At 41.5% G+C, this 22,330-nt stretch overlaps 1 protein-coding gene across 2 annotated transcripts in view; it reads right to left on the bottom strand.

Annotated features, from left to right (window-relative positions):
• TMEM117 (transmembrane protein 117) overlaps positions 1 to 21,984 on the bottom strand; it is a 492,194-nt gene extending 470,210 nt beyond the window's left edge. Inside the window, exons 1-2 of one of the 2 annotated variants that reach the window (XM_032347946.1) lie at positions 21,648 to 21,984; positions 10,938 to 11,242 (exon numbers count right to left, since the gene is read on the bottom strand). In XM_032347946.1, coding sequence (XP_032203837.1) covers positions 10,938 to 11,214 — 277 coding nt within the window. In that variant the 5' untranslated portion in view covers positions 11,215 to 11,242; positions 21,648 to 21,984. Of the gene's footprint in view, positions 1 to 10,937; positions 11,243 to 21,341; positions 21,551 to 21,647 lie in introns of those variants that run through there. The other variant, XM_032347947.1, reaches the window with a different exon arrangement.
• Positions 21,985 to 22,330: the final 346 nt, after the last annotated feature.

The raw sequence follows: 22,330 nt of genomic DNA, 5'->3' as shown, positions 1-22,330 counted from the left end.
CTATTGCTATGACCTTGGAGCCAGGCAAATCAACCCTGCACATTTCTGTCTAACCGTCAACAATAAGTCAGGGCCGCAGTCATGAGAGAAACAAATCAAAACAGCAGAATTGCTTTGACCAACACCGATACTCAAAATGCAATACACAACTTGAAGGCCACTACTGGAAACAGATTGTTTGTCTTTGGAGAGGCTATATGTTCTTATTCCAGCCTGACCTCCCCCGCCCTTCTCCCATGGACCCCTGGGTCTTCTAACGGCCTTTCTTTCCTTGCTTCTTTCCTTGCTTCTATCCGGAATCCAGCACAGCAACACAGCAACACAGTTACAATCAGAACCTTCTCCTATGCTCTCCCACTCCCAACATGTACTCTTTGGATCTAGATCTCCCAAGGAAGGCAATTATTAATATCTTTGTTAGTTCATCATACCTCCTAAGTGGTGCAAGCAATACTTTAACCCAGTGAAACTATCTTCAAGAAATAATCTAGTTTTAGGAATTAATAAAAGACAAATGAAACCAAACCAGGGAGCAGCGCCTGGGTGGCTCAGTCAGTTGAGCATCTGCCTTCAGCTGAAGTCATGCCCCACATCAGGCTCCCTGCTCGGTGGGAACCATGCTTCTCCCCTGCCTGCCGCTTCCCCAGCTTGTGCTTGTTCTGTCACCCCACCCCACTTCCCCTTGTCAAATGAATGAAATCTTAAAAAGGAAGGAAGGAAGGAAGGAAGGAAGGAAGGAAGGAAGGAAGGAGGAAGGAGGAATTGAATCAGAGAAAACTTTGGTCAGTGTCCTCTCATCACAATCCTCTCCCACCTAGGCCTGTTGACCCTTTATTTGAACAATAAGCCACTTCTATCAACATGGTTTGAAATGAATCAAGGGCTCAAGCACTCTTAGCTTCCCTATTGACTACATACTGTTTAGCCTGCGGTCAACAGTCTACTTCTATTTCATTCATCAGTGAAGTGGTTTCTCTCAGCACCAGGAGCGGGGACTCTGCCTGCTGCCATCCCATTGGATAGTCGCTTCCATGAGGAATTTCTACTTTTACCTCCCGTAGGTAGAAAATGAGAAGAGGAAATGGAGGCAATGACCTGGGCTGGTGAGGCAAGGTTCCTGAGCCTCTGATGATTCATTTATATCAAGCTCAGTAAAAGGTATCCAGAAAGCTACCTGGTTAATAACAGCTTAATTACAATGCTCCAAGCTGAGTTAGTTCAGGGAAGTCCTTGAGGTATCCTTTTACAGTGTTTGCATCCTCTGTCCTACGGGAACCAGAGCCGCCAGACGATCCTATCGCACTGAAAGCTGGAAAGCTGTGGCTGGTTGCCTTTTAGCGCTAATGATTGCGCAACTGGCCGTGCCACCCACTAATGAAGACACCTAATAAGGTGTGGGAGGAAATGGCCGCAAGCCTGGGACTTCAGTCCCGCCTTCCTTTCCTGCTTTGGAAGAGAGAGTGGCAAAGCAGCAGCAGTTTTTTGGTAAAGGGCTACTGAGTTCACCAACTCTTAGACCTCAAATCTACCTGGGAAGAGGGTGTTCCCTGGGGATTATTTTAATGCTAAATAACAATCATTTCTCAGCTTACCTTTCTGAACCTCTCATATCAAAAGCTTTTGCTTTTTGCTCTCTCTCATTATTTTTCTCAAGCGTTGGAATAACATTTTTTTCTCCCTTGAATTCTGCAGTTATTTCTGACTAAAATTATTTTACTTTTCAAGAAGGAATTATGTGTTGACAACTCAAGTGGAAGAAAAAGGAAGGGTCTGGCACATGGTATACACTGGTTGAGAATGAAGATGGTAATAAATATTTGAATAATGACCATCATAAGTATCAAATACAGTATTTTGAGAAGACAAAACTTAAAATTAGAGGCACCTGGGTGGCTCAGTGGGTTAAAGCCTCTGCCTTTGGCTTGGGTCATGATCTCAGGTCCTGGGATGGAGCCCCGCATTGGGCTTTCTGCTTGGCGGGGAGCCTGCTTCCCCCTCTCTCTCTGTCTGTCTCTCTGCCTACTTGTGGTCTTTGCTTGTCAAATAAATAAATAAATAAAATCTTTTTTAAAAACCTTAAAATTACAGGGGCGCCTGGGTGGCTCAGTGGGTTAAGCCGCTGCCTTTGGCTAAGGTCATGATCTCAGCGTCCTGGGATCGAGTCCCGCGTAGGGCTCTCTGCTCAGCGGGGAGCCTGCTTCCTTCTCTCTCTCTCTGCCTGCCTCTCAGTGTACTTGTGATTTCTCTCTGTCAAATAAATAAATAAAATCTTTAAAAAAAAAAAAAAACCTTAAAATTACAGATATTCTCTCTAAGTAGCATTTAGCTACATATACGGCATTTGTTCAAGTAATTCCTCCAAAAGGAAGTCCTTATGTGAGAGTACAATACTTAAAATAATCAGCTGTTGAAATCACCCTGAGCAGTAATAAATACCGATGTTCTTAATGTACTATCAACTATCAGGATAAATTTGAGGATCCATTTATACTATTCAGATATTCAGATCCCAAATTAACACAAAGGAGGTTTTATCATACCATTAATGGTGTACGATGTAATGGCATTCATACCATTACATTAAAATAGTGCTTTTCCTTCATAAACGTATGATTAAATCTGTTTCTTCATGTTTTGGTACTGTGTATCACCATGACTATCTTGCCCACACTTTCTGGGACGTCTGAATCTTTTCTATTTTGAAATGATAAAGTCATATGCATCGCTCAAACACAAAGAAAAGAATTTCAGATTAGGCTTAAAACAAAGACAACAGAAAACAAGCATTTAGCTTTATTCAATTCATTAAATGGCAGAACATTGTGGAGTTACTTGGTATTTTATGGAAAACGGCCTTTTTGCTAAAATAAAAATAAAGAAAAAAATCGTAGATTTTGTCTTTTCAAATTTCTGGATGTACTGAGAATGTTTTATTCAGAACTTCCTATTTACACTAAAACAGACCTAGGTACACAAAAAAAATAGCAAATTCATTAATATTTCTCATGATATCAACACAAGGAAAATCCCCCTTCAACATGCATTCTTCTTTTATAGATGTCTAGTTATCAATCAAACCATTCTTTTTCTTTTCTTTCTTTTTTTTTTTTTTAATAACAGGTCTCTAAAAACATCATGATTTCTCTGCAGCTGGCTATTTTGGGGCACCAAACATGTATATGAAATGTGGCTTATATGCAAGTATACGTCCATTACCCAGTTTCTGAAATGCTGAAATCCAAAGATTCTGATCTTTGTAACTGATCCCTTGGCAAGACCTGACCAAACCTCAATTCATTTAGCAGCAAAACCTAACCTATACTGATTTGAGGCTGTTTATAGTCTTTATTTATTTACACCACTTCATTTGAATATACGTATATATCCAGGGACGGTTCTGACAATGTGTTTGATAAGGGAGTGATTCCTCAACCTCATAGGGCCAGCTACCAGACACAGGCACAGCACTGAATTCTGAAGAACATCTGGTCTCTGGGTCTGGATAAAAAAAAACGGTGTGTGCCTGGATTCAGTTCAGCAAACATGTCCTGTCCTGTTCTGAGCACCTCTGAAGGTAAATGGTCCACTGCCCGTGTTCTCATTACCTGATCCCACCCTTTCCTAAATGTATTATCTCCTCTAAGTATATTCTCCTAATAACTCCCTTCTCTCTCTCTTTTTTTAAATAAAATAATCACTCCCTTAAGTCACTCACCCAATCTCATTACCTGTACTTCACCCTACTCTCACCATGTCCATCCCATCAATCGTTGAAGCTTCACAAGGTTCTGCATGAGCCCATCCTGCTGCCCAATGCCCCAACCCTAGGCCAGAGTGGCCCGAATGGCTGCAAGGGGCTCCAAAAACACCTTCCTCCTTTCCTTTCTACTCTAGGGCCCTAACCTGCCCCTCTCCAATTCCCACTAGATTCTGCTTCATTCTGATTCAGGAGAATCTTGTCATCATCTCCCATCTCGTTCAAATGCTTTCCTTGACTCAAAGACCACACTGGAATAGATAAATTGCCAAGGATGAGACTGGTACTTCAAGACCCAAGGAAGAATTTAGCCTTAACCCACCGTTCTACTACCTTTCCTGCTCCTTCCTAATGCAAACTTTTCACTCCCTTTTAAAATGAGCATGACTTCCTCTGTTTTCCCTGACTCCAAAAAAAGCTAAGTTGTTTTCATCTCTTCAACTCACACCATCTACCCCGTGACCTGAAATTTGTAATGCATTCTTTGCATCCTATCTATTTTCAACCCACTCATGCTTCAGACTCAGCTTAGATCCCACATTGGCAGCAAAGTTGCCTTTGGCCTTCCCAGCCCACCATGATCTCTTTCTTGAATTCCCATAGCTCTCACAGTCTTCACTATTCATTAGATACTTGATAGGCACTTCCTTGTATTATCAGAGTAATTAATTTTTCATGCATATGTATCCTGTCCCTTTAACCAGATTTTAAACTCCTTGAGAGCAGAGACCATGTCTCATATTTTATGAATGAGCAAATGAATACCCTTCAATAGCTTACAGTAAGAAGGCAACATGTAAAAGACAAAAGAGGATTAATTTAATTTTTCATTCAAATTTATCAAATATTACTGTGTTCCAGCATTGTTTCAGGCACCAAGGGTTAAACGAGAAGCAACACAACATCAGCCCTGCCCTCCTGAGGCTTCTGGTATAGCCAGGAACCCAGACATTAGTGAAACAATTTTACAAATAATTGTATACACAAATATGTCTGTTTTTAAAAAGGAACTGTGCAATGCTAACAGGTGCTGAATCATTTTCATATCCTATACCTCTCAGCTCATCCTGAGTCAGCCTGACCCCTGCCCTCCATCCATGTTAAGAAACTAACAGAGGATCTCTGTACAAATTAGCAAATAAGAAGAAAATAGGGAAGACAAATAGCAGGAGAGGTTTGTTTGAGAAATATATTTGTCACAATCTCGATGGTCTAAGATTCATGCTTGGATAAAGTTATCCAACTGGAAGGCAATATTTACACTCTGATCACTCTGCACTTCACAGAATTACTTTCAGGGAATAAATAAATAGAAAATAAAAAATCACAGAATTGCTTTTATGCTTGAAAGTTAACCTCTAAACTTTTATGAAAGTTTGCTTTAAGATACAAAAATGTGAAATCTATTTCTGTCTTTGCCACTAGTCAGTGACTCTCCTACGAACTAAAGAAAAAAGAAATCCTTTACCAGAATTTAGAGCAAGGAAATTCCAAAATTTAGTGCAAAGAAAGATTCCTTTGTGAAACGTGCAATTTCCACCATTTCTGTTATCCAAAGCTATGTAACAGATCACAGTTCTTCTTTTGCCGAGGCTCCAAGAAAGCTTGACACCAACCAGGTAACACCTCATGAAATCAAAACATACTTAATTCTCTCTCTTTTCTGCGGTCTTTCTTTTCTATTCCTATTGTATTAAGCATATATGTCTTTGTAAATCATTTCAAATAAAAAGGATTTCTTGAGTAAGCTTATTTCTTTATATAACTCTTATCATCAGAAATCTTTGGATTTCTCTATTCATGGGTTTCTCCAATGTATAACGTATAATTTTCCAAAAGGCTAGGATGCATTATACTTATTTTTTTAAACAATGGAAATCATCTACATCAATTGGAAGAGAGAGGCTCTGGGAGATTATTCCAATGGAATTCAACTTTCATAAATCCAAATATAGTTCTGACCTCAACAAGATTCAGTGTTAAACCGACAGAAATTTTTCTGAAATGTATCAATTGTGATTTCCCATGTGTTCCTAAATTATTTTCCACATTTGGGAAATGTGGGATTTTTGATCAGCCTGAAACCATAAAAGTTTAGTGCTAAGGTAGAAAAACCAACCTCTCACATTACTGCAATCATACAGCAAAGGTGAGAGGGGGTAATCTAAAATGCATTTAATCATTTGTGTTCCTGATAACATGCAATTTCTGATTTGCAAGAGTCACCATTTTTGTTTGGGATAATTAACATTACAAATTATAAATCATGAGGAGATTTCATGCAGTACACTCAACAGCCACAAAATTGTAATATTTATGCCTCATAAAAATAAAATTAACCAACAAACTAGATTAAGTTCTGTGCTCACAGATTTATCACTGCTCCTCATGCATGCTCTAATTGGGCCATAAGATGTTGTCCTTCCAGACACTGTCCTTCCGGAGTCTACCAGGAAGAGATTTTCCATAATAAAATAAGTAAGGGAAGACTCACGAGTTAATGAAATGAAAGGGGCAATGAAAGAAAGAGGGGCATTCTATTCAACACTTTTTTTTTGGCATTTCATCAGAGGATTAACAAAAAAGAGGCTGTTTAGCTGATCTCACAAAATGATTCTGATTATTTTGTAAACCACTCCAATTTCCATGCTTGCAATTTCTGTGCTTGCAATTAGCAATCTCACCCCTCCCCACATACACACCAGTACACCATCACCACCACTCACCACAAGCATGCACCTGCAAACTGTTAAAGGCTTAAATATGGCCTCTTAAAAAAAAATTATGTATTAATGCTAGTTATTTGGGAACAAGGATGGAAACATTTATCACACTCCAAGCCAATAAAACAATGTTTGTGCTGGCATTAAATTTTGGATTCTTTTCCATAACGCTGCAAGGCTGTCAGTTCCCGAGTACCCTGCTGTACATTCTTTGTTGCAAGTAGACACAGTGGGAGCTGGAGAGAAGACAACATCTGACAGGAGGGAGTCAGGAAAAGTGTCAAAGAGGAGATAATGCTTAAACTTGGATGTAGAGAAAAAGAGAAATCAACCAAGTTAACAAGAAGGGGCTTGAGCATGATGCAAGAAGCGGGGTACATACACAAAGACACAGAGGCATGAGAGAACCCAGCAGGTGTGAGGACCTGCAAATAATTCAAAAACTGTGGAATGTCAAGAGACCAGTTTTGAAGTCAGGCAGGAGTAAATCATCAAGAGCTTTGGCTATCCATCAAAGGAGTTTAGATTTTATTTTGTAGGTAATAGGAGCCATTTAGCCATGTAGAAAAATTATTCAGCAGCAAAACCCAGAATTAATTGGAGAAGGGCAGAACTATTAGGAGCAAATGATCACCATTTTGTGAATGAAGGAAGACATAATGGTCATGAAGGGAGATGACGAGAGATAGAAGACAAGTTTGCACTTCACTAGAAAATTCAATCAGGAATCCAGTTATTTTTCCACTTACCACCAAGATTTGCAAAAGGTTATCATTCCTTCTCTAATAACCCATATAATTTCATAGATTTTTTAGTAAGAAAAAAAGAAATTGCCAAAGAGAAGTGATAAAGCTAACTATATAACAGAATCTTTCCTATGGTAAGCAGGAAAAAAAAAAAAAGGACACACTTTTGCACTATCTCAAAATAATTAGTACTCAACACACATTTGAAATCCAGAGTGATTTTTTTCAGGGCTGAATTATTTATACCAACAGGAGAATTTAAAAAATAAGCCAATAATGAAATGTGATTTTAGTATAAAATATTAGATTTTATAATAGAATAACTTAACAAAATGTAGAAATTACAGAATCAAATGATTTGCCCTTATTATTAATACCATGACCTTGACCATACGATTCTCGACCAATCTCAATATAAGTTGATAACTTTTCTCTAAACTGGATATTTTGTCCAAGCTTGCCTTACCTTTCTACTCTGAGCAAATCTACCGAATGGATCACAAACACATCCAGCCATCACTGCTGGACGTAACAGACGTCTAGTGTTTTGTCTGCCAGCACTCCTGAACCAGTTTTTGAAACTAACCTCCCCCACTCACCCTCACCTTAACCTCACCCATCGTTATCAATGTCATGCACAACACCATGCTTGTTCAGTGTTTGGTGGATGGCCTCACTAACACCCAGTTCCAAGATACCCTCTCTCTCATGATCTGTCTCTGCACTTTACTTGGCACTCATAAAGGCCACACCATAGTTAGAAATCACCACTGAAGAATGGCTGTCCTTCAGTACAACATGGCATCGCACCACATCCATAAATCCCTGCCCTTTTCTTACTTCCATCTCACCTGTGCAGTATCACCCATTCTTCCATTCCTTGCCGGCTCCTCCCAGACCATCAATCTTCCTTACCTCTTTTCCATGCCCAGCCAGACCCCTTTTAATCAAAACAATACCTTTTTTATTAGAACCCTCCATTTATTTTCTATCCTTTGTTTCCAATACTGCAAGCCTGAGCCGTCCCCGCCCAGATGAATCACTCTGGAATTCTGTTCCAGGTGACTGAGCTCTCATAAAGAAAACTGCTTAGCCGTTCAGACTGATGTCATTCCAATTTATAGTGGCCAACCCCAACAGCCCTCGGTGATCATCAGTAACCCTTCTTTTTGTCCCTAGTCAGCTAGCATCTACACTCCCTAGGGTGGCTCTTCCAAACCTTAGCCACTTTCTTAAACCCCTTGCATCATCCAACACCTTTATCTTTAGCTCTTCTTCATAGTGAGATACAGATGATCAGATCACCACCTGCCTGTCTACTCCTCCTCCCCACAAGGTACGTATTAGAATACAAACCTTCATCCCTCTCATGACAATCTCTGAGCAACTGGGGTCTCTCACCTGTCTTCGCTAAGGCCATTATTTCTGGGTCCTAAGTCATAAATAAAGCAGAGAAGGGCATGTGGGTGGCTCAGTCAGTTAAGCATCTGCCTTTGGCTCAGGTCCTAATCTCAGGGTCCTAAAATGGGCTCCCTCCTCAGTGGGGAGCCTGCTTCTCCCTCTCCCTCTGCCCCTCCCCATCCCTCATGTGCGCTCACTCATTCTCTCAAATAAATAAAATCTTTAAAAAAAAATAAAATAAATAAAGCAGAGAAACCTTCAGAGAGCTCTCCTTCTATATCTTTATCTTCATTTCAATGTCTTTCCCCCAAAACGACAAGCAGATCAATTAACCTCACTCCTCAACACCAGCACCACCACCACCAACAACAAAATCTTTCCTTGGTCCTTCTTCCATTTTTAGCTATTTCCCACTTCTTTTCGGTTCCTCACCAAACTTCTTGAAACAATGTACATACATAATATATATAAAATATGTACATTTTATAAATTTATGTCCTAGAAACAGATGACCATAGTTTGACTAGAAATTTAAAAGAACATATAAGTAATACTATGTGTGTATATCTATGTTTTTAATTTGTTTTTTCCTTAAACCATTGCTATCTAACCAAACTTCTAGAAACCATTGTTTCTAACCAAGCTTCTAGATTGAAAATAAACACACTGTTTCACCTGTGATCTTATAATCTTATAATGTTTTATTACTAAGTTCTCTAATTGGCCCAGCAGCATTTAAAACTTTCTTTCCCACCATCCCCCTCCGCCAGCACTTACCACCTCTTTGCATACTGTACGTTTTTAGTGTCTTTCTCCATCCTGGGGGATGTAAGTTGTTATGAGGGCATAGACTCTGCTTTTTTTTTTTAATTTTTTAAATTTTATTTTCAGCATAACAGTATTCATTGTTTTTGTACCACACCCAGTGCTCCATGCAATCTGTGCCCTGACTCTGCTTTTTTTTTTAAAGAACTTTTCTAAAGATTTTATTTATTTGTAAGAGAGAGAAAGAGAGCACAAACAAGGGGAGAGGCAGACAGAGGGAGAAGCAGGCTTCCAGCTGAGCAAGGACCCTAGTCCTGCTGCCACCCCAGGACCCTTGGATCATAGCCTGAGCTGAGGGCAGACACTTCACTGAGTGAGCCACCCAGGCTTCCCTAGACCCTGGTTTTTTATTCACTCTCTAGAATATTTCTGGCATGTAATAAGTGATCAATGCATATTTGTTGGATAAGTATCACCCATCTTCTGGCCAAAATCAATTAGGCGAAAGGCGGAAAACACACTCAACCTGGGTCAACATCAGCCTCTTTTCCAAGAGTCTAAACTTTGGGACCAAGAGAGTCAAGCCAGTCTCTCTGAACAGATGTAAACTGATATTCAGTGTGAACAGAAAATAAAATAGGTAAGTTAGAGAAACTGGGAAAAAGAGGACCCTTGTAGATTTCAAGCCTCAGGGGCGCCTGGGTGGCTCAGTGGGTTAAAGCCTCTGCCTTCGGCTCAGGTCATGATCCCAGGTCCTGGGATCAAGCCACCGCAGCCCCCACCCACCCCCAAATCAGGGTTAGAGCAGAAAAACAAATAGTCTCCCCCTCTCTCTCTGCCTACTTGTGATCTCTCTGTCAAATAAATAAACAAATAAATTCTTTTAAAAAAATTAAAAAATAAGAATTCAAGCCCCAGGTTCCATTTATCCCAATTATCAAAATGAATTCTATCCTTGGTCTCTGTGAAATATCCCTTCTAGTAAATTACCTTTCTTAGCTTAAACTAATAGTGTCTTTGTCTATTGCATGCTACCAAGGGATTCTGCACTAAACGTTCTGTGGTTGAATAGGCTCAAAATAAACATCCTAAAACCAAAGTTCAAAAAAACCCCCAGAGGGTAAAAAGTTAGAGTTACCATTCTAATTCCCAGAATAAACAACAAATGTAAATATACAAGCCATGGTTAAGTTACTTTAATGAAAACATGGTGTGACATGAAGGCAAACTCTTTATAATATAGGGAAAAGAGCTATTTTCACGTCTTCTCTAAATAAGATTACACACACATTGACTTTAGCTCTAAAGCCATTTTTTGAAAATGGGTTTAGTACTAATTTTATGTCATGCTAATTTTCCTTGGGCCATAGAAAAGTACACCATTGAACAGAGACTAGCGGAAGAACCTAGCTCCAACAGGGCAACGCAAATTAAGGTTGGAGGGCAAACTAAAATGCATCCTAAATTGGCCTTTAGATATAACAGACCTCTATCTTGAAGAACAGAGTTCAATAATTATCAACATTACATTTCATGGGTACTTACCAAACAAACGTTGATGGAACAGAAATTTGCCAGCTATTAGTCCTATGAGAATGGCCAGTAGCCATAGAAGCACCTTCAGAATTCTCCAGCCAACTCCTCTAGGGTATTTATTTGTTACAAATGAAAAACAGTTTCCAACAACAATAACATTGGCTTCTGTTTGGCTATGAGAAACCGGGTCCTCCGCAAATATTAAGAAGTTAAAGAAGATCACTAAGTAAGCCACAATCATGCGAGACCAGGGATGCTGGAAGTAATAACGAAAGTCTTTACCCATCCTTCAAAACTTCAATTCCGTTGTTGACCTGTAGAAGAAAAGATACATAGGGTTAGAGCAGAAAAACAAATAGTCTTTCTCCACCCATCATCTGTTCAGATTTAAAAAAATATATATATATATAAAGATAATATATATATATATATTATTTATTTATTTGACAGAAAGAGAGCGATCACAAGTAGGCAGAGAGGCAGGCAGAGACAGAGAAGGAAACAGACTCCCCGCTGAGCAGAGAGCCCCATGTGGGGCTCAATCCCAGGACCCTGAGACCATAACCTGAGCCGAACACAGAGGCTTAACCCACTGAGCCACCCAGCCACCCCCTATCTGTTCAGATTTATAACAGCTCAAGAAGGAGATATTTAAAAAGATGCTACCTGCACTTACTTATGGCACCAAGACAAGTGTGAGATCAAGGAAAGAAATATTGTCCCTTTGCCGCCATCCAATCATATCTCTGACTACACAGGGATGTGGGGTAGGAGAGGAACAAAAGAACAGGGCCAGAAGGGAAATGAGAAGGCAAAACACTGTCCAAAAGTGGGGTGATGACTGAGATGACCTGTAGAGGTCACCTCCGGAGGAAATGCAGAGAAAAAAAACAACAATGTATTTCCTCTTTTAAATAACTATTGTTAGGTTATAATCTTAATATAAAGGCACTCAAAAATGAAAGCAATGTAGGAGTAAATTGAGCACCTATTAACAAAAAATGAACATTCTCCTCTGCCCATATCCTTCTCCTCAGAGTTTGGATCCCCTAATAATCTGGTGGATATATTCTCAGACTAAGCTAAGTTACTAAGTCTACCCAATTCTGACATTCAGTTTTAGTGAACTAAAGTAAGTTTTAGTTTTGGTATTCAGACTAAGCTATACCTCTTTGTTTGCAGCCACAAAGCTAAATAAAAGCTGAGATTAAAAAAATAACAATAAAGTGGTAATTGCACTGATGTCTGCCAATTCTTTTTTCTTCTTTCTCAATTTGTTTAAAACTAGGAGGAAAAGAAAAAAAAAAAAAAGGACGCTTACAGAGCCTACAGCATGTGACATCCAGGCTCTGTGTTGGATGCCTACATCAATCATTATCTCATTTTTACCATAACAACCCTCTGAAATACTACCATTATCATTCCCATCATTTCATTTTACAAGGAGGGAACTGAGGCTCACACAGATTATGTAACTTGCCCAAAGTCAGCCAGCAGGAGAGCTCTGATCTGAGCCTCTTGAAGTCCAGCAGCCCAGTCAACTCCAGGAATTTTCCCTGCCTTAGAAGGCAGACCCAGGGCCCAGCCCGAGGGATGTCATCCTTTGACTGCTTTCTGCAGACATATCCCTCTCCAGGGATGATTATATTAACTCTACATCAACAGTATACTCTGTATACTTCTATAACCCAGGAAAAAAATATGTAAGTGAAAAACCCTTTACAAATCCCAAGCACTTTGGGATACTAATAAATTTCCCATTGATAAATATTCTCATTTTACACATGGCTAAAGGCACAAAGATCCAGCCACAAGCCTGAAGTAACTTTAAGTCAATGGAAGACCTGAGAATGGGCTCCAAGGCCCCCCAATCCCTGCCCAATAATCTAGGGAGATGAGTATCAATTAAACCCACAATCTAAGTTAATGAAGACTTGTCTTCACTGTTTTAGAAAAGCAATGTAAATACACAAAAGGATGGTCAGTGTAACTCAGCAAAACAAAGAATCACTGTGCCTTGGATTCATTTACCTTTAAGTAATTTCATGTCCCTTGTGATCTTCATGAATACTCTGAAATACCTGTCCCCAGGGGCTGTAACTCAGCTAGCTTAGGAATGGTGACTATAGGAAGAATTTTCTTCCTAATGTGAGGTTCATCACCCAATAGAGCAGTGGTTGGCTCTCACACCAAAGACAGCAAAGTGGTAAAGAACAAAAACGAGCATCGCGCATTTTCATGATATTCATTAGGCAAGGATGCCAGAATGGGTTGTCAGTTTGGTTTCATGAAACAATTTTAGAAATATCTAAAGACCACTACCACAAGAGAATATATAGAAATCATCTCAAGGCCAATGAGTCTTGAAGCAAGGAATTCCTAGATGCCCATGAGACAGGATAGGAGTATTACTTAAGAAATTAACAGGTTTCAGGGTGCCTGGGTGGTTAAGTGACTGACTCTTGATTTTGTCTCGGGTCAAGATCTCAGAGTGAAATGGAGCCCCCCCCCACCTCCTCCACCCCTATGGTGATGCTCAGTCAGTCCAGAGTCTGCTTAAGATTCTCTCTCTTCCTCTTCCTCTCCCCATGCCTCCCTCCCCACACGCACTCTTTCTCCCGAAAAAGAAGAAGCAGTAGTAGTAGTAGTAGTAGTAGTAGTAATAGTAGTAAACAGGTTTCTATGTTGCTTCTCTTACCAGTGGGAAACTCTTGCTCAATTGCCACACCACCTCCCTTCCCCCCGCCCACACACAAGCAAGGCAGCAGGATTTAGAACACTGAATTGGTAAGAGCCTGATTTTTTTTTTAATCAATGCTTTGTGGAAGGTTAGCATACACTTATTTTATTGTTGTTATTTTTTTTTTTTAAAGATTTTATTTATTTATTTGTCAGAGAGAGAGCGAGCGAGAGCGAGCACAGGCAGACAGAGTGGAAGGCAGAGTCAGAGGGAGAAGCAGGCTCCCTGCGGAGCAAGGAGCCCGATGTGGGACTCGATCCCAGGACGCTGGGATCATGACCTGAGCCGAAGGCAGCTGCTTAACCAACTGAGCCACCCAGGCGTCCCTATTGTTGTTATTTTTAATGTTAGAATCTTGTTTTGTGGGCTACATAATGTCCACATGCCCAAACTGAATTAGAACATTCAAAAAATTTTGGAGACAGCTGCTCCTCTTCAGTATTTATATTTTTCAAGAGAGACAACTACAGTGTTGAGCAACAACCCTGCCCTTGTACAGACCTGAATTCCCACAGGAATGTTATGAATGCTACCATCACAAATTACATGTAGGCAAACAAAGTGGTTGCTTATTTAATTCACATATGCAGTAAGCGGAAGAACCAGCATTTGAATCCAAATTCATGCCTAGCCCTTGATCTCTCTAATATAGCACAAAGCTAGAAATGTTTCTTCCAATAAAAACTTTCCCATCAGGTTTGTAGCCTGTTCTTTATTTCTACTAACGGATTCAGTGACTTGGATACTAGCTGAATTACTGGCCCTTCAATTTTATGCCACACATCCTGATATTTATTCTTGCTTCATATTGCCAAAACTGACGTGATATCTTCCGGGGGGGGGGGGGTCCCAAATTTCAAAACCCACATTATACCTTGAATAAAACTTCTACTTATCCCCACTTTCTGATTTCATCCACAAAGTCACCCTAAGCCTGCCTAGTTATCTCGGCCTTAGGAACCAGGTATCCCAACACTGTTTCCACTTCTGGCATTCACGTGAAGCGATATGATCATTCGGTGAATCTTGTGTTATAATCCAGGGCAGAGGTTGCTCAAATGGACTGTGCTACAGTGGACAAGATAGTCTGCAAACGCTTTTAATTTTTTTTAATTCAATTCTGCAACCATAGCTGAGTTTTTATCTTAACTAAATGTGATTTATCTTAGCACTTAGTATATGATAGGAAAATTATGGGTTTCTTTGTGTGTTTCCTTTCCTAAGTCATAAGTTGTTCAGGGAAGAGCTGTTCACTTCCGGGTCACAGCACAGGGCCAGCCTCAAAGGGGGCAATCAAGGAACATCCACTGGATGGTGTGAATGGTACACTTAGAAAGAAAAGCCTCCTCGCTGTTCAGGCGAGATGAGAAGGCAGAGCAACCTGCCATTAGCTTCCACTAACACAGGAAAAGAGAAAAGCACTGGGACCCTAAAACTGCCATGCTAACTCAGCCAGCAGCCACAATGTGCTCCCACCTGACGACATCTCATTTTAGCACACATTCTGCATTATCACCATTATCACTGGGGCTAACATCTATGGAGTATTTACCACATATCAGACACTACGCTCATGAGCTTTACAAACTGTATTAAATTTCATAGCAGCCCAATGAAGAAAAAAAAATACTCTTATTTTACAACTTTTGAAACTGAGACCTAGGGTGTAGTAATTTGTACCCAATAACAAAATGAGTCTGCGCCAGAGCCAGGATTCAAATCCAAGTCACGTAGCTTTAACGCTCTACACCACACCTTCCCATGTAAAGACAAATTCCAAAATCTTGCCCGTTACATGTCGGTCAGAAAGATGCCCGGTCAGAATAGAGATGCCTGAGAGAAAAGACTGACTGTGCTTGAGGATGAACGAGTCTACTAATACTATTCCAGTGGACTTTGCAAACATGCCCAGAAAAAAACTGGTTATGTGACTGACGACAGGATAGCTTGAGGTTTTTTTTGTTGTTTTTTTTTTTTTAAATATTTTATTTATTTATTTGACAGACAGAGATCATAGATAGGCAGAGAGACCGGCATAGAGAGAAGGGGGAAGCAGGCTCCCTGCTGAGCAGAGAGCCTGACGTGGGGCTTGATCCCAGGACCCTGAGATCATGACCTGAGTGAATGCAGAGGCTTAACCCACTAAGCCACCCAGGGACCCCAGGATAGCTTGAGTTTTGTTCTTCTTCTCTGAGCATCGGCACAAGTCGTTGAGTTGATCTGCTTGTTCTTATGCAATGCGTCACGGAGGCTCATTCTGCCATTTTCCAACTATGCCTACAGAGAGCACTGACACTTTGAGAGCTGGATTAATCCACCCATCCACTTTCCTCTTCTAAGTAATGACATCATTAGGTAGATGTTGCTACCAAGATCTTGGAAGCCTCTGCTTCTCCCCATTATAGCAGTGATGGAAGAAGAAGATACGCGTTGGAACTTTACACAAGCGCTGATAATCCACAGGCCATCAGTCACGGTTTCTAACTCTAGACGAACTAATATTTATAGTAGACAGTTGGAATCCCACACATTTTACTACAAGTCTTGCATCCCAGCTGGTTTTAAAAAGGCTCAGAATAGAGAGGAATGCAAAGGAACAAGGGGGGAAAGATCAGGCTACTAAGGATGGGAGTACACTGAGCAAAGACAGAGGAGAGACTTTCTGGTAGACAGTGACATCTGTAGTCCTGGGGGGCTGGCACACAGAGCCTCTGAGGTATCTTGTGAGAGGCAAGCATAATTTGTGGCCAATTCAAGGAAGAGTATACAAAAGTGTTATTCTGTATTTTTTTTAAAGATTTTATTTATTTATTTATCAGACAGAGATCACAAGCAGGCACAGAGGCAGGCAGAGAAAGAGGAAGGGAAGCAGGCTCCCTGCTAAGCAGAGAGCCCGATGCGGACCTTGGGATCATGACCTGAGTCGAAGGCAGAGGCTTAACCCACTGAGCCACCCAGGCACCCCTGTTGTTCTGTGTATTACTGAATAGAGATTAGAGAGTGAAAAGTTTCAGAACTGAAGAGTGATACAACCACCTGGAGCAGAGTTTGGGAAAAATTTCTCTGTGAGCCTAGAAAATGAAAAATTGGTATGAGGCATAATGAACATGGGGAAATTAAATTTATAGGCACCTTCAACATTTTAAGTAAAAGATAATCAGGTCCTAGACTTGGGTTACAAATGCCCTAATGAGTGCTGTAATAATTTGACTAAAACAGAGTACCGTGCCTCCATTACTCACTTGGGCCTTTACAAGGAAAGGAAAATAGTGAAGGCTTTCAGAAGGGTGAATTTCATTTTTCTCAGCAGGGACCCTGGCTCAGGCTACAGCTCTCACATAATGCCAAGTATGATCAAGATGAAGTATATCACTGACATTTTTTAAAAATGTATGGATTCATATGGAAAGTCCTTCAGGAATGAATGTGCTACACAAAAGACACTACCACTAGCCGAGCAGGGCATGCTGAATGCACAGGTCTGCTAATGTAGGTCTCAACATCTACGAAGACCTAACCAGATACCATGAACAGATCCCTTCCATTGTGGAGCACTATCTTAAGATGAAATCAATCAATCAATCAATCTCCAAAGTTTTTGAAGCTCCTTAGTATTTATGTCTGAAAATTCATCTCTAACCCCTCTTAGCTCTTATTTAAAGGGCTTTTTGAAGATGACTATGCCAAGTGTGTAGACTTTATTTCAAGCAACTTGAATCCAATTTTTTGAAAAAGAATTTTTATAATTCTTCCTGTATTATACTTCAACTATCTAATTCTAGTATAGTATTATAGACCATATGCAAAGTTCTTTGCAGTTCACAGAACACTTTTTACAATCATTTCATTTAATCCCTAGGATAATCACTTTCAATTTTTTTTTAAAAGATTCTATTTGAGAGAGAGAATGAGCAGTGGGGAGGGGCAAAGGGAGAGAGAGAGAGAGAGAAGCAGACTCCCTACTCAGCAGGAAGCCTGATATGAGAGGCTTGATCCCAAGACCCAGAGATCATGACCTGAGCCCAAGGCAGACATTTAACCTACTGAGCCACCTAGACACTCTAGATAACTGTTTTTAAAACTGAAGGTCAAAAGGGCAGACACAGCTTTAAACTGTTCCACACTAATTCCTTAAAAGATAAATAAAGATAGATGCCTATATTTATATCACATTTTACCTCTTGGTGTTTTTAGTGAGCAAAATCACACCATGAGGATGATATTAGAATGATTCAAAGGAATCAGGAACATCTGTTTTTCAGAAGGCAGCCTAGAGTCGGGAGAGGCATATGGTCCAGTACTACCTGACTGCGACTTACCAGCTCTGTGATCCTGGGCAAAGCCCTAAGCTCTCTGAGATTGCATTTCTTCACTAGTAAAATTCCAATAAAAGTACTTCCCTCAGAGCATTGTAGTGAAGACTGGAGATGTCATTGCAAAGTGCCTGGTCACTTCCAGGTACTTCCTATTGTGAAGGCCATTTAAAATACGAGTGAGTCATTGTCATTCCCATTAAAAATGAGCATGAAAGTAATATCAACTATACATTACATTGACTGGTGATATTATATATGTTATTCTCAGAGTTAAGGGATTTTTACTACAATTGGACAAGGTAAAGGATGAATGCTGTCCTTACTTTACAAATATTGAAAATAAGGCTCAGAAAGCTTAAGCTACCTACCCAGTTCATATTTAGAAAGTGATATAGTCCAGATTTGTTGAATCCATGATAACATTCATCATTCATTTGTTCAATATTTACCGATTGCTTATTTCTGCCAGGTACCGGCCTATACATGAGGGTCACCAAGAGACAACACCCTTGTTTGCATCTTACTTTCTCTTTGAGGGAAAGAGACATTAAACAGGGGGGGAAAAAAAGATACATAGTATTTTTAGAAAATTATAAGTTGATGAAGAAAGTTAATAGGGAATGTCAGGAGGGAGGGAAGTTTGAAGAGGCCTCACTCTTGAGCAAAGGCCTCACTCTTGAACAAAGACCTGGAAGTAGGGAGGGATAGACACAGAGAACAAAAAATTGCAAAGACCTGCGCTGAGTGCAAGGTTAGTGCATTTAAGGAACAGCAAAGAAACTACTGTGACTGGACAGGGACAGAGGCAGGGGAGAAGGAAGGGAGCTCAGGTCTACAAGGGAACATCCCATTGTGATGTGGCCTGTCAGGATCCAGCCCTAAGGCCATCGTGTGCATGAGGGCTCTCACCGGGTGCGACATGGGAACCAAGAGAGTGGCACATGTGGCTGACAGGTCAGAGGGGCCACTCTGTGTAATGGCTGGAAATGTATGAACTTCTAGATGGATTTAAATGGAAAAGCTGAGGGTTGCCTGGGGGGCTCAGGTGGTTACGCATCTGCCCTCAGCTCACTCATGATCCTAGGGTCCTGGGATCAAGCCCCACATTGGGCTCCCTGCTCAGTGGGAAGCCTGCTTCTGCCTGTCCCCCTGCTTGTGCAATCTGTCTCTCTCTCTCTCTCTCTGACAAATAAATAAATAAATAATTTAAAATAAATAAATAAGAGGAAGAGCTGACAAGAATTATGTGATGGACTGGATGTGGACATGGCCTCACAAAAGCCAGAATGGACCTGCCATTTCCTGAGATGAACACCACTGAGGCAGACATGGACAACACAATAAAAATTAACATTTTTTCATGCTTCGTATGGATTAGGCAAGCACTTTTCATTCAGTACCTCAATTAGTCCTTACACCAACCCTTTGGATTTACCAGTGAAGAAACAGAGACTCAGAAAGGTTATAATCTGCCCAAGGTCATATAGCTGCCAACTGGCAAAAACAGCGTAAGTATCTCTGTATGACCCCAAAGTCAATACTCTTAATAACTACTATTATACCTACTATAACTACTATAATACCTACACTAAGAAGTATAAAATACAGAATGCAGTTCCAGTGGGAAGGAAGTAGGTACATGAGGAAGCAGTTCCATACTAAGTGATGACTTGCACCTAGTAGGCACGCAACAAATACTTGCTGATGAATGAATAAATGTAAAAAATAAAATGTATGGATCATGGTTCGATAACAGACCGGCTCTGGGTAAGGAAAAACAACAACAACAAACACCGATGATTCCATTCCAGTAAGAACAGACTCTGGGAATGGGATACTGAAGTCTGCAAAAGGAGAAAAGGCAGAAAGATGGAGAACCAAAATATATATTTGCCTGGGCCAGCCCTGAGATAAGGATAAGTCTTGCTATATTTTCTTGAAATGTTAGGTGAAAAGGCAGGTATAAGGAGGTAACATATAACATTTTATATAATGTGAATGCTTAATACAGTTTTTAAAAATACAAATAACAATAATAACAGAATTAAAGTTGGAACTTCTTGCTTTTAGTCCAATGCAAGAGACACACAGCCTTTTAAATAAAAAGCAACCTTTTAAGTCAATCAATGAAACCACCATAAGTGGTTTTGCATAGATACCAGGATGGTATTTGTGGTACCCTTGCTAAATTAGAAGATCTCATCCATAAATCACTTCCTAGACTTTCTCTTCACATTGTTTCAACCTTTAAGTGATTTTCTTCCTTTGTTCTTAACCTGCAGTCTTTGGGATAACAAAATACTAAACCATGCAATTTTTTAAAATAGAGAAGCTGAAGCAAGGTGGGGTTGTCTCCCAACAAAGACATTAGTTGACTTTTCATTAAAATGGCAAAGTATTTATAAGCCCTTTCATGTTATAAAGTTGAAAAATATTCACCAGTGAATTCTTTACAAATGTTTAGACATCCTTTTCAGTGATACCTGTTTATGAGAAAGAATCTAAACACACACCAAAGATAGTAACAATGAATGAATAAAATAAGATTCATTCGTATTTGAAATTATTTCTTAAATGGTTGGCAGTTTAAAGGAACAAATTAAATAAAACAGACAAGTATTGCTTTCTGAGCATAAGGATCATCATATGGAGGCGGAATGGGGGTGGGGATAAATACCTGAGCCAAAATTTCAAAATCCATAATTACTTCAAAACTACTCAGATTGAGGGGGCAAGGGGTGTTAGAAAGTATGTCATGGCAAAAAAAAAAAAAAATCACTACAACAAAAATACTTTTTTACAGAGATTCTACTACTCTTTATATTCAATAAATTGGAAGAACTTTTTTCTTCCTAGAAGTCCTTCAATGGATTTCAAACAATATATCATTTATAACTAGGGTTAAATACATGTATTCAACATACTCTTTCTTTTGGTTCATTAGGCACATAAATACTAAATAAGCATGTGATGTTTACTACCATCTCTCTCTCTCTCTCTCTCTCTCTCTCTCTCACACACACACACACACACACACACACACACACACAGAGTTCATTGTTCCACAGAGGGTAGAATGAATAATGGCAGCCCAAGTGTTACCACATGGGTCTAATACACTTGCGGGCCTATGGCATTTTCAAAAATAGGAATCGACAGATAGCTTCATTTAGTCACGATAAAGTTAGTAAACACTCAAGTTTTCTCTTTAGGTTTTTTGTTTTTAAGGCGAACACCCCTGAACGGCAACCTGTTAATTTAGTTAACCAACCATACGTGGGGCTTCTTACGGTGTCCCCATCCCGGGAATCAGTGAAGCGAGGAAAGTTCAAGGTCTGTCCTGGCGACGTCCCTTACCCCCTCGGAGCCCCGGAGTTTGAGGGTTCCTCACCGCGAGCCTTCCCCTTCCAGCCAGCAGTCTCGACTGCCCCCGCGCAGAAGGGTCGGTGCGTCCGTCCCCCTCCGCGACACTTTACCCTGCCTCGCCGCATGCCACCCGCGGGAGCCGAGGAGAGGCGCGGGGGGAAATCGGGGGCCGGGGGGGCCGCGGCCGCGTCCGCACCCGCGCGCGGGGACGAGGAGGCAGCCGGGCGAGCAGGGCTCCGCTGCGGCGGGACCGAGCGGCGGGGGAGGCGCGCCCAGCGCCCGGGCCCGCGTACTCACCAGATGGGGCCGCGCGGGCACGGGGTGTCCGCAACACCGGAGACCCGGGCGAGCACAGCCCTCCGCCGCGCCGGCGGCCTCGCTGGGGAAGCGCGGCGAGACGGGCCGGCGGCGTCGCTGCCGCCGCTGCTGTCACCGAGCTATAAATACCGGCTCGGCCCACACTCGCCGCCGCCTACGCCGGGCGCCCTCCGCAAAGTGCGCCGGCCGCGGACCCGGCAGCCGGAGCGCAAGGGCGACGGCGCCGCGCAGGTGACCGCGATGGCTCCAGCTGTTCGGCAGCCTCCGCAGCTGGAGGCATGGCCTCCCGCCGCCCCCGCCCTCCCCGCTCCCTCCCCTCCCGCCTGCGCCGCGGGCCCACTCCAGCCCGCGGGCCGCGCGCGCCGAGCCGAGCCCGCCCCGGCCGGGCCCGCCTCTGCAGAGCCGGCGGCTGCAGGCGGGGGGACCACTTGGGGAGCGGCGGAGGTGGGGGCGGGGGAGGCGGGGTGGGGGGCGGTCGGGCTACCGCCTAGCGTGTCAGCAGCAGTCCCTTCGTCCTGGGGGAATCTGCAGACTTCTTATAAAATCCACCATCCTGCAGGGAACCAATGAGGTTCCCAAGTGCAATAGCCTCAAAAGAACTGCAAACTTTCTAATGCGGTCTCGGGTCATAGAGCATCCTTCCTGCTTTTATCAGTTGGTGG

Source organism: Mustela erminea, chromosome 6 (genome assembly GCF_009829155.1).
Source record: "Mustela erminea isolate mMusErm1 chromosome 6, mMusErm1.Pri, whole genome shotgun sequence".
Lineage (NCBI taxonomy): Eukaryota > Metazoa > Chordata > Mammalia > Carnivora > Mustelidae > Mustela > Mustela erminea.
The sequence above is the reverse complement of the archived record's forward strand: the minus strand, read 5'-3'. Positions and strand labels throughout refer to the sequence as shown.